Raw genomic sequence first — 12888 nt, forward strand, 5'->3', positions numbered from 1 at the left:
TTTTTTTTTTTTTTTTTTTTTTTTTTTTTTTTTTTTTTTGTTCTCTTACACTTGGCCATGAGCAAAGTGTAGCCATATTGATAGATTGTCTGGGAACTGAGGTAAAAGACTTCATGTTTCCTCATTTGCTGTTTCATTCAACATTCTGTCTAAGTTTTTTTCTGTTGTTGTTGTTGTTTTTAATTTTTCTTTTAAAGAGAATATTTTTGGAACTGATGAATCACTTCTGGTAAGGCAGAAGTGTAGGCACTAGAACTTCTTACTAAAGCAGCATTGAGGGTTGCACCACAGTTTCTATGATGGGGAAATTTTCCCATGCTTATATACTTGTAATGTTTGGGAACAATCATTTCTTTGCTTGGCACTTCCCATACTTTGATACTGATAGAAAGTGAACTTTTTTCTGCACAAGAAGAAAAATGTCAAAATTAAGAAATACTTTTTTTTTTTTTTTGAGAAGTTGATAGGGATTTATTTTTCATCTGCAGTAGTTGTTCAGAAGCTGATATAGCTGCAGCTACTATTTAAAAGTTACACAAGCGTAAAGCTAAAAGCAGTAGAAGATGCTTTCTTTTTGTTGTTGTTATTTTGAGTTATTTTTAATGTGTATGCTGAAACTTCGAAACTGTAGATCTGGAAGTGTAGGTGGACACAGATGCACTGCAGGGATTTAACCAGTTTATACCACTTGAAATCGCAAATGGAAAACACTTAGTCAAATGGCCTTCAAAGATTCTGTTTTGTCTTCTGATATTTCCTTTTTTTTTCTCCTCACTGTTTAAAAATCTGAAAGTGATCTTTTAATATTTCAAATAATGTCAATGTGTTTGTAAAGTTGCTTTCTGGTTAAAAGCATCTTTATTGAATGATTTTTATGTTTTCAAAGTCTCATTGGTATATGATACACAGGATGTGAACTTGTATCAGGATTAAACTTCTTTATTTCCTGACTTTGTTGTTCTTTACACAGTGAGGCTGGCCAGAACATTTCTATGTTTAATGAATAGCTTTCTTTGGGTATGACACAAATCTAGTTTGCACAAAAGTGAGTTGCATGCCTGGTGTGAGTCACTGGTAAGAAAAGGCAAATGAGAGATAAAAAAGAACACTCAGGTCTAGATATTGAACTTATGTGTGAGGATCTACTGCTTTGCATGCATGTGTTTCTTAGAAGAGGAGTATCAAACTGTTCTTTGGTTCAGTAAAACTGCTAATATTGGAAAAAGAAATAATAACAAACAAACTTTCTCTTCAAGGTATGATTTTGATTGGTATTGATGAAGAGCACGGCCCTCAGGTGTACAAGTGTGATCCCGCAGGTTACTATTGTGGATTCAAGGCCACAGCTGCAGGAGTTAAACAGACAGAGTCGACCAGTTTCCTTGAAAAGAAAGTAAAGAAGAAATTTGATTGGACGTATGAACAAACTGTAGAGGTAGGCTGGTAGAAGGCAGTAAAGATTTGTCAAAGTATTTTTAATGACTATGGCATACGTAGAATTCTGATACAAAGGAGTGCAGTTAGGCATTTCCTGTATTCTGACTGCTTTGTACTGTTGCCAGAGCAAGGATAGCTTTTCAACCAGAAAGTTTTTTGAAGGTATTTTGTAAGCATTTAGAGTCCTCTCATCTGGTTTTTCTGCGTTATATTAGCTGAAGTGGAACCTGTGGCTGTAGCACTCCTGCTGTAGTTGGTGGCTAGTTGTTGCAGTGCTTGATTCTGGGCATACCAGTCTAATATTTTTTTCAGTGGTGCTTAAAACAATGTTAAACAGTGTTTCAAACAAGGTGAGCACCGCTATTGCTTCAGTTCAGCACACAGAGCAACAGATGCTCTGCCTACTGTGAGAACTGTTGTTCAAGGCCCATTATAAAAGCATACCCTGTTTATATAACAGGTTAATGTGCTTGTGTTATAGTTATCCTTTTTCACCTACACCGTAGAGAGCTGTCTAAGCAGTCCTCTTCTATGGCCCACCTGTTTCTCCTGCCTGGTCTTGTTCTCTTGTACTGTTAGGTCTCTTGCTTTGCAAGATCAGCAGTTGAAATAAGGTATAAAATCTGAAGCAATTGACCCCACTGTAAGTTAAAACAGAGTATTGTATTAAGACATGTGAATGCTATGCAAAATAACTGATTTGGTAAGCATCTGGCTATGTAGCAGTTTTACAAAGCTTTTTGTGGTCAGTCATCATTTTAGGAATACATCTTCAGCATTATTATAACTTGACTTCAAAGCATGAGTGAAGTTGGAAAGAACATCTCTTAAAACAGGTGATGACTAAGGTGAAAAAAAATAAATAAAAGCCATAATTAAATGCAACTTCTAAAAACAGCCAATGTAATTTTAGTGACCAGAAGACAAGCCAAAATGGAAGCCACACAAGTAACATGCTTTGAGTAATCCTGGACTGTAATGATTATATCTGTTGTTTGCCACTTAGGGAACGTGTTCTGTTCTCAGGACCTGGGATGTTAATCTTTGCCTGATAAAGGTTTTGTGTTTTTCTTTTTTTTTTTTCCTGTTAAGAAAATGTATCCATTGGCTTTTTTAGATTGAACTTCTTGGAGAGAGAACTGGAGAGGCAGTATATTCTGTACCAACAGAAACTATTTGAAACTTTATGGCTGAGGTTTAGAGGTGGAAGGAAAGAAAACTAGAAGAGAGAATAATTGTTAATGCTAAATCTACTAAAAATGCTTTAGTTTTTTCTGTTTATCGATAATTTTTTATCATCTTTCAGACAGCAATAACATGCCTGTCTACTGTACTATCCATTGATTTCAAACCTTCAGAAATAGAAGTTGGTGTAGTTACAGTGGAAAATCCAAAGTTCAGGTAAGTGATCATGACCACTGTTGATAGAACATGAAGTTTGAGCTTTGTTTTCTGATTGTTATATTTTTTTTACTTGTAATTTCAAAATGTGTAAAAGACACTGTTCAAATAATAATAATAAAAACAAAATGCTGCTTTAGAGTATTTAAACTGGCTAGGGAGGCCAGTCTTTTTAAAAGAGTGTTGTTTTGTATGATGATCAAAATCTTATGTCTGCTCTTTCTTTAATGCTTAAGAGAATTTTTAAAAAATGGTTTGTACTAGTATCTGGAATCTACTTTCAACATGACAATTAATGCAGTTATTTTGACAAGATTAAAATATTCTGGACAAATCACTGCAGTGATTTGGAACTGGCTGAACATTTACTTTCCAAGTACAGCACATTCTTACCCAGATTGAAAGGAAGACCTGCCATTTCCTCCCTGCTGCCTTCACTATTGTCTGAGTTGGAGTGCAGCCCTGTGTGTGCAGCATGGTTACGAGGTCAGCCTAGCCAGACAATACCTGGAAATCTTCCTGCTGCAGGCTGTGCCTCACATTAGATAAAGTGTGCTGGACTGCCTTCTCATATAGCATATTATAGTGTGAAAGACTGTAAGAATAAATCTGGAGGCATTTTGATTAATGCAAAAAGACCATCTAGGTATGTGTTACTAGTCAGACTTGCCATAGAGTCATTCATTAATTTTTGCCTTAGTCTTTCATTGTCTCTTGGTTTGATTTTTTCATTAAAGTAAAACAAAAAAACTGAGGAACAGTTGAGGTGGGGAGGAAATCCTCTGCTGTTTCAGTCTAATCACTTAGCAGGTGAGGATAGGAGAGAGGCTTCAAACCTCAGAGCCCTACAGGTGCAAACTTTTGAGTACTTCTTAATGCTGTAAAGTGGTGTTGATGAGTGATTTTACATTTCAAAATGGATGTTTAGGACAACAGAATAGTGTAGCATTTCTGAAAAAGCATACAAGAGCTGAATAATCCCTTTTCCAGTGCTACCCCTCTGCCAAACTTCATTTACCAGTCATGTCCTTTTCAGAAAGATGGGTAACAAACTGAAGGAAAAAGCTATAAGAACATGTGTGTTCCTTGGAGTAATTGCACTAATTACCATACCCATTATTTTCACCAGGTCCCAGCTTGCAAATTTATTGCATAGGAGAAATTACCTATTCTTTTTCTACCACTTGCTACTTAAAGAGTTAGTGGCTTTGATTCTTCCTTTGTTTTTCAAAAACAGTTGAAATGTTGGGTTGTGGCCTTGGCAGCAGGGCTCTAAAGGGCTGAAATGTATAAAAGCAATTTGAATAGATAGTAGGTTGGAGTTTAAGGGGAAGAATCATTGAAGCTATTCAGGATTTCTTTTTGTTCTTTCAGGATCCTTACAGAAACAGAGATTGACATGCACCTTGTAGCTCTGGCAGAGAGAGACTAATTAGCTTTCCTATTTCCATTGTCTGTGCTTCTGACCAGGGTATTTGGTGAAAAGAAGACACTTAATAATGGCTTTCGATTATGGGATGAAAACGATGTTCACAATACAATGTATTTTACTCTGTACAAATAAAGCAGAGGTTTTTGAAATACTCAATGTCTCCTTTTAATGTATTTTTTTAATCTTTGTTTTATGAAGTTCTCATCAAAATACATGACTTTGAATGTTTCTATGGTGATTATTTGCCTGTTAATTTTATCTTAATATAAATTTTGTCCTCAGCTCTGTAGTTTTCATCTGAGCTATTTTACTCCTAGTGTAATGTTTTGTATCAGATTGTGGTGTGTGTCTTGATAACTGTTACATTTCCATTTGTTCTCTTTTTCCCTGATGTTGAAAGTCTTATAACATTACTGTTTTATCCCAGGAAAAATTAAAAGGACATCAATTTAAATCCTGAGGATTTGCTCAGGTTTGCATGAGAAAGTATAACAAAAGCTGAAGAAAAAACTTGAGCTGTGATTCCCTATGCATTCCTTCAGACAAATTTGTTTGGGAAGGGAAAGGAATAATAGATGTCTGTTACAATTGAACAGCTCTGAAGCTAGCACTTAGGGGAAACGAATTCTCTGTCTACTTTGGGATTTTGGATGTCCCCTACCCGGCTGGAGTCTTTGGGTAATGACAAAATCTGTGTTGGGCTGGATGGGGCCGACAGAAAAGATCCATGAACAAGAATGTCTCTGGGAAGCAATTCTCCTCACATCTTCAAAGATTCTAGCCTAGGAGAAAAGTTAAGACTGAAAAACTTGAGTCAAAGTGAAGGAAACTGCTTTATTGTTTTGTTAGAATTGGAGAGGCTTCAGTATCCATGCAAACAGAGAGGTGATGGAGCAGAGACTGAGAAAGGGAAGATTACTAGATTCTTGTAACTGTTGGGTGGTTGGGTGGACATGAAAGTCCTCCTGGAAAGACACCAAGCTAATATGACTTCGCTCCTTACCTTCTTTCCACTGTCTTGCAATTCCACTGGTCTTCATTGCTCTAAAATTCTCTTTGATTTCTGAGACCTCTGGGAAGGCCTCGTGAGTTTTCAGAAGCTCGGATTGCTTGATTCTTTTTTTTCCCTCCACTTTACACTTAAAGCCTCTTGAACATGTATCTTTCAAGTTTGTTGTAGTAAAAGAGATGCAGTTCATTGTTTGGCTTTAATAAAATATATTGCTAATTGTTTAGCTGACTTGAGATTCTAATGCTCAAATGTTTTTTCGTATGCTTCCAAAATAGTATGAAATGCTGACTTTGTCAGATTCCCTGAATTTTTAGTACTGCCCCTAGATTTCAGCTTCTGTCATGTCAGATACTGTTGTACAGATAGTAAGATGAAGCCATTTCTGCTTTTGGGGAGAGTAGGAGTGAGTGGATTATTTGAGAACTATGGGGCTTGTGCAACAGTTGGCTAAACACTAGTGGCACATTTGGGAAGTTATACATGTCTTTGTGAGTGACAGCTGAGTTTCTGAACTTTCCTAGAATCTTTCCTAATACTACAACTATAAAACAAACCTGGAATTTTGAGTATACTGGAGTCATTATTTACTTTGGCATAAAACATAATCCACTGATACTTTGTTCTTGATTGGCTTTAATTACACATAAAAACTTGAACAAAACCAGTTAAAAGGCATATGACAGTCAGGGAATCATATGACTAGAGTGTATTTGCATGGTATTCAGTATTAAAGCTCCCTGCAAGACCTTTAATTCCAAATTTTGGAAGCTTATATGTGGTTGTGTAACTTGCACCGTTTTTCTGAGGGCGGTGAGCGTTTGTTCATATCTCATGTTTTTGCATGCAGAACATTGCACCTCGTGTTTAGACATGATGAAATACATTGTCTACGGTACATTGTTTGGGAATGTTGCATCCTTTTTGATAGCAAATTTTAAGTTGTGGCAGCTGAAATGCCGTTTTTGCTGGTACCTTGTCCTGCAGTGAAGATTCATGGTTCTCTCTTGAACTACTAATGGGGATTTTCCTTCAAGATTTTTATTGCTTAAAGCAAAAAGGCTGTGAAGAAGATCGATACCTGACCTCATGGGAAAACCCCTTGTTTGACGGGTATATGTATATCCCATTTCTCATGCTCTTTAGCAGATAGCATCTGCAGCCAAACTGTTTCAGCTGTGAGCACTGTTGAATTGTACCTGGTGTCACCTGCTGGTATGTGTGACATACAGGTATGTCACCTGTGTGGCACACGCAGAGAAACTTGGGATGCATGGTGTGATCCTAACAATTCTGGTTTTGGGTAGAGTCCCTCAAGAGTAGTTTGTATGACAGTGCTGCAGGCTGGTAGAAATGGTTAGAGTGTGAGTGCACGAATTGTTAAGCAGAAGTAGGATCGAGTCTGTCTTACTTGACCTAGATGAGTATTAGCTGTACTAAACTTGGGCTGGCCCTGCATAGCCCCATAACTGTGGCCACGTTATATTTATTCCCTGTGCTCTGTTAGTATAGAGCATAAAGGACACAAATACAAAGTACATGCAGTCTGCTTAGGTAAATCAGTATTTATTGGACTCCTTGGTGAAAAACAGTTGAATTACTTACGAGCAATGCCCCCCTGCCCCTGAGGGAGCCACAGTAGAACAGTAAAGGCGTGTTTTATAGGCTCAATTAGTTTAATGGGAAATCATAATATAAATGGATCATCAAGAGTTGTCTGTGTACTCATCCAGAAACAAAATATTAAGGCAGGCAATAATGAACCTTCCTAGGATTTCAGGTACTTTGTAAATGGAGCATATGGCACTGAATCAACTTGTGATGCACAGTGTTGGACCATACCTTCTCACTATAAAGCCTTCAGTGGTGCCAGTCTTTTTAAGTATAGAGAGCTGAATTGGGAATTCATGTGGAGTGAGTTCTTGTGTATATGTAAATAGTGCTTGTTAGTGTCATGGAATAATGTGCTGCATTCTCCTCTGCCTTTTCTACTCCTTTACTTTTTAAGTACTAATGAGAAGTACCAAAGAATAAATGTTTTGACTCAGTGTGTGTTTTGTTAGAAGTAACATGGAAGATGTAGTTGATCTGAAGGAAAAAAAAAATCCATTTTTCACCTGACATGGAATGAAGCCTGCTATTTTGAGTTTTTCAGAACTTGTTGGTTCATGAGATCAAGTTTGTGAAGCATATCTGTGGGAGTATTCATGCTTTTCCTTCTAGGAAAAGCACTATACTCCTTGGGGTAATAATGGGAGAGCGAGTTGTTCTTTGTTTTGTAATGAGTTATTTTTTCAGATGGAAAGTTCATAGACTGTCACAGCTTGTTCCAGCCAGTTCTTGCTAGTAACGATTTGTTCCGTCCCTTGTTTTGGAAGCAATGTGAGATATCCTGTAGTTCAGGATTTGTTGGAACAGTGAGCTTAAGGCTCATGTCCACAGTAAAACCCAGAGAGTCGTGCTTATTGTGCAAGGCTGCTTAAAGCAACTGGTGTCAGGATTTTGTTTCTTCATCATGATTCTTCCATTAAGAAATAATTACTTAAAAATATCCTATTACGTTATATGTCTGTACAGATAACCTTGCATTTTTTAAAGTAGCTATCAAAAATCTTTGCTAACTGCTGCTACTCACCACACCTTTCTTAGCATAGCAACCTTTTCTTCAGAAGTAGTCTTTCCTGTGTCACCATCTAGGAGAATTCTGTGCTGCAGCATTAAATACAGGAACTGTAGTGCATCTGACTGTTAGCCTGGAGGATAAATAGACTGAGCAGTATCAAAATTCAGTTAACTGTGTTTGGCAGAATTGAGTAATCCACATTGAAGTGCTTTCTGTCAGCTGTAGTTGAGTGTTTGGTCACTGTAGATTCACCAGAAGTCCTTGCTGTGCAACTTGTCACGTCTCAGCTGATTTAATGCATGTTGCACCACCAGCCTCTGGAGTAAGTTCTTCTAGCTATGACTTTAGCAGCACAGTATGCAGGGCAGGTTAAGAAACGCAAGCCCAAATAAATTTTTGCCAGTAAGTTATATCTGTTTTCTGGGAGGGGGAGTAGAAAAGCAAAACAACAAAAAACCCTTCCTTACCTTCTGTGACACCCTGTACAGACGGTTGTTGAAAACGGATTCTTTAGACTATAAAGTCACCTTCTCTCAAGTCAGTCAAAGGCAGTTGTGAATGGGTTTGGGGATGAAAGCCATCCTGTCTGAAGGCAAAAGAAGCATGTCGTTTACACACAGGCTGAGGAATTGCCTGCATATTTAGGGTTTCTTTGAGGAAAAACAAAACAACAACAAAAAAACATGGCATGAGTGCATACAGGCTCGGATTGCATAACTGGGAGTGGAGATTCCTTTCAGTGACAAATGATCCTCTGTGATGGAGGAGTTACTCCTCCCTGTTTTGATCCCAGCAATGTCTGTCTGCTTCCTTCAGCCAGCAGCAGGACTCTTAAATTTGTAATAAGCCACTCTGTTTACTAAACTGCAGGGAAGGTTTGTTGTTTTGCATTCATTCTCTTTTGCATTAGTGGCCTGGATCACTGTAGGATTGAAGTAGCTGTAGGGCTGGAGTAAAGGCAAATGAACGGCAGACACTGTGGAAATTAGTCAACATCGCCAAAGGAGGGAAGGAACAGATTTCTCATTTATTCCTCTGATCACTCTTAACTTAAACTCAGGCAATGACGCCTAGTCCTCCAAAGTGCAGTGTACACCTGTGAGCAGGTGACACAAGCTGTAACTTCACACTGACATCCCTTCTGTAGGCCAGTACTGGGCTGAAGGAGGTTTCTTTGGGGATGGTGTTATTTAGTTGTTTCTTCTTGGCTGGGCCACGCAACAGGTATAGGAGCAGAGAAGCAACTTCCAAGGTTACCCAGGGAACCTGACTCAGAAGTGTATCTATTTAAAAAAAATAATAATCCATCCAGAGAAGTTGTGTTGGCTCCTTGTTCAGCCTTGCTGCTGGTCCTGCACCAGTCATACCAGCCCAGGGGGCAGTGCAGGACAGGAACTGCAAACGGGTCTGGTTCAGCTAGTGGTGTGTCTGGTAGGTGTGATAGACTCTCTGGTAGGCTCTCAAATGAGTAAATACTTTCCTTGGGAAGGGGAGCGATATTCATTCTGTGAATATGTGGAAGCCTTCTTTCTGGAATCCAAAAAGAGAAATGCAGGCAGCCAGGAAGAGGTCTCAGGTCAGTGCATCCTGAGGTATGAGGAAGGTAGGGCTTCCAGCAAGATGCTAAGAAAACCTACAGCAAGTTGGGTACTAGTGGAGCAGCTGCTTTGGGTTGGATTTTAGCACAAGTGGAACGTATGAGTTTCTTTCCCGCCTCTTTCCATCTGTGTCCTTTAAATCATCTGCACCTGTGCATACCTTTTGGCACCATGAAGAAGTTGATTTGCACTTGATGTTAGCCTTGTTTCAGCTAGCAGCATGTGGAAATGCCTGACTGGCAGAAAAACATTTCACCTAAGGATGTGGTGAACCTTGAAAATAGGCTAGAGGAGCAGCTTAGCTTCTCACTGCCCCAATGTAGCCTCTGGTGTCTGAAGGTGACAGGATGTGACTGTGAGAAAGCCAAGCATTGGTCTCAAGGCTGTTGGCAAAAGAAGCAGAAGATAAAAGCACTTTTAGTGGTGGCCAGGGAGGTGGCCTGACCTGCAGCAAGGTGGAGGGCAATGTGTCCTCAGCCTCTGGTGGATTTTCAGCCTGTAGTTCTGGGTCCTGAGGGAATCAGGGAGTTGGACTCGACGATCCTAATGGGTCCCTTCCAATCAGGATATTATATGATTTATGCTTTCTGAAGATGTGCCTATTGACAAACAGCAGTATGTACAGCGCCGTCAGCAGGAAGACTGAGGAACTACTTCTGTTGATGAAGTGCGTATTCAAGTGTAAGTCATTTTCAAAATGACTTACAGCCCTGGTTTCAGGCGTAGGTAACAATGTATATGCTGCCCCACTTCAGTAGCAATTCAAAACACGTAATCAGTGTGTGAACACTTGTGCTTTGCAACAAGAATGAACGTGTGTAGGCTGGATGTGCTGAAAGACAGTTCTGGGAGGGGGGTGTGAGGGTGGAGGGCTGGCAGTGCCAAGTGCTGTAAGAGCAGGGCAGCACGTGGCGTTGTTCCAGCCCCAGGCTCAGGTTCACTGTGTTCAGCTCGACATGAGCAGTGTGGTGCGCAGCCACAGCACCTTTACAGACCCAGTGGGAAACACTGTCTTCCCCCCTTCTTCCATCCTGGCAGAGTGTAGAAAGCACACTGATGCAGACGGGCGTACTGCAGGCTGTGTGGCTATGCTGCGTTGGCAGTGTAAATCTTTCTGTGATGGTTGGTTGGTTACCTGGGAGAATCAACAGCTGCTCTTTGCCAGCCTCACACGCATCGCTAGCCTATGACACACTCCAGCAGTAGAAGCATGATCCCCAGGCTGCATTGCTGCGAGCAACGTGAGGTATCTGTGTGTGTTGTCTGCAGTGCCAAGGGTCATGCAAGGGTACCTGAGCTGGAGAGGATGCTGTGTGCTGCCATTGCTCTACCCATGTTGCTGAGCAGGACTCACAGCAAAGTTAAATACAGCTGCAGCAGAACCTGCCCACTTTGTTTCAGGTGGGCATTGTTTGCACACCTGTGATACACAGATGACAAGAAGTTCTGTAGAAAAGTAACATAAAATGTCAGGATAAGAAGTCAATTGAAATTTGTCCTATCAGTGCTTCTCCTCACCCTGTCCCCTCCAAGTTACACGCACCTTGCAGTTAACTGCTGCTCTGATAAACAGAATGCTGGCAGCTGCCCAAAGACCCACCCTGCGTGCAGTAGCACAGGGCTGCTCTGTGCCCACACCGCACCCAGGCCCCACCCAGCAGGGAATTCCCACACTCGGCAGCTGCAGGGAGTACTGAGCCAGCACAGCATGCAGCCATGATATGGATCCTGCGAAGGAAAGAAAGGGCTGTGGGAGAGTGCATGGCTTTCAGCCTCTGTAGGGGATTTGTTGTGCCACTGCCTTTGAATCTCTTACAGTGAAGCCTAGCTGTATCCGCTCAGCACAGAAGGGCTTCTTGCAGCAGGGCAGTGTGGTGTTTGCTTTGCTCCTGTTTTTACAAGCAATGAACAATGGTTTTCCTCTGTTAAGCTGAGTCTGCTCTGCTCTCAGCTTTATCTCTCGTGGTCAGAAAGGCAGTGACATCTTCCTGCCTGGGGCTGCAGGTCAAACCTAATTGTGTTTCAGCCGTGGCTGTGCAGGATAGCAGTTTGAGATCTAGATCCTCTTTGCACTGGGTGCTGCAGCTGAGCAAGGTCCTCAGGCTGAGGGCTTTAAGGTCTGCAGGGTGCTGCAGTGGCCCCATCCAGCCTCAGAGGTGCTGGGAAGGAGGGTGAGCACCATGCTGAAGGGTGCTGGCAGTATTTCCCAGCGCCACAGGTCTGCAAGCAGTCAGTGCAGGTGGTCACTTGTGCACTGTGTGCACATCTTTCAGCTCTCAGTATCTGTATTTACATGAACCTGCAGTACACTGCCCGAGGCAGGGAACTGTGCCATGGCCTCAGCTGGAACCTGGGTTTTGGGTTCAGCAAGAAGAAGTGAAGGCAGCAAAACCCCCTCCTGGTTGTCCTGTTTCCAGACTCCTCCATTCAAAAGTACCTCGTATGAAGGTGGTGTCGCAGTCTGGGAAATCCCTGTCTTGCACGGTTTCCTTCTTCTTTTCTTCTTCCTAAAATGTGGTGGCTTTGTCATTGCACAACCGTACAGGGCCTTCTAAGTGATGAGCTGACGCCATGCCACGATCCCCATTGGATGGGAGGCTGCTGCTGCTCCATTCATGGTAATTGCTGCAGACTCTCATGCATCTTTGGTAGGGCAAGGAGTGAGGGATCTTCATTTTTTCCTCACAGTCATTTTGCCAAGAGAAATGACAGTGCCTCCAGACACAGGTAGCTTGTACATTCACAAGCTTTCTTACAGCTTTTTGACCCAAATATTCCTGCTTTTAAGCAGATAAGAAGCAAAGGGAAACAGACTCATGTAGTGTGCAAATGGAGAAGAGCAGGTGCTGCAGAATGAGTACTAATGGAGATTCTAACTTTGACAGATATTTTTCACAAAGAGGAATCTTTCGAAAATTCCTTCAAATTCCAAAAGCCCAATTTCTTCAGTTTCAGGGGCTGGAGAATGAAGGGCTACGAACAAGTCAGTCATCCTCTCACCGCTGCTAGCAGGATGGGGTCTGGGTAAGCATGGGTCATGTGGAAGAGCTGATGCTGATGAAGGGCACATGCTCCTCAGCTGAGTGCAGAGATTGCTTATGGGCTGCTGGAGGAGTCGCGTGAGCTACGGTGCTGGTGACTTTCTGCTAGAAATCCCCCGAAGGAGAAGCTGAGTGAGCTGAAACCATGCATGTTGAGGCCAGAGCATGGCCTGCCTTGCTGTATCTTATGTAACTGTTGCTACATAAGATGAGTGAAAAGCTGTCAAACAAACAAAAAAGCATAGTAAAAAAAAAAAAAAAGAGAGAGAGAGAGAGGAAGAAGTGTTCCTGGGAAGATGCTCTTACTATGGAGGTCTCAACTGAACTGCTTTGTTCAGTTGCAAGGC

The 12888-nt window shown here is 41.3% G+C and overlaps 1 protein-coding gene across 1 annotated transcript in view; it reads left to right on the plus strand.

Annotated features, from left to right (window-relative positions):
- PSMA6 (proteasome 20S subunit alpha 6) overlaps positions 1-4421 on the plus strand; it is a 9683-nt gene extending 5262 nt beyond the window's left edge. Inside the window, exons 5-7 of the mRNA XM_042867523.1 lie at positions 1257-1435; positions 2744-2838; positions 4213-4421. Of these exons, the coding sequence (XP_042723457.1) occupies positions 1257-1435; positions 2744-2838; positions 4213-4270 (332 nt within the window). The 3' untranslated portion in view covers positions 4271-4421. The remainder of the gene's footprint in view (positions 1-1256; positions 1436-2743; positions 2839-4212) is intronic.
- Positions 4422-12888: the final 8467 nt, after the last annotated feature.

This window comes from Lagopus leucura, unplaced genomic scaffold (genome assembly GCF_019238085.1).
Source record: "Lagopus leucura isolate 7727_CA_CO unplaced genomic scaffold, USGS_WTPT01 Super-Scaffold_1, whole genome shotgun sequence".
Classification (NCBI taxonomy): domain Eukaryota; kingdom Metazoa; phylum Chordata; class Aves; order Galliformes; family Phasianidae; genus Lagopus; species Lagopus leucura.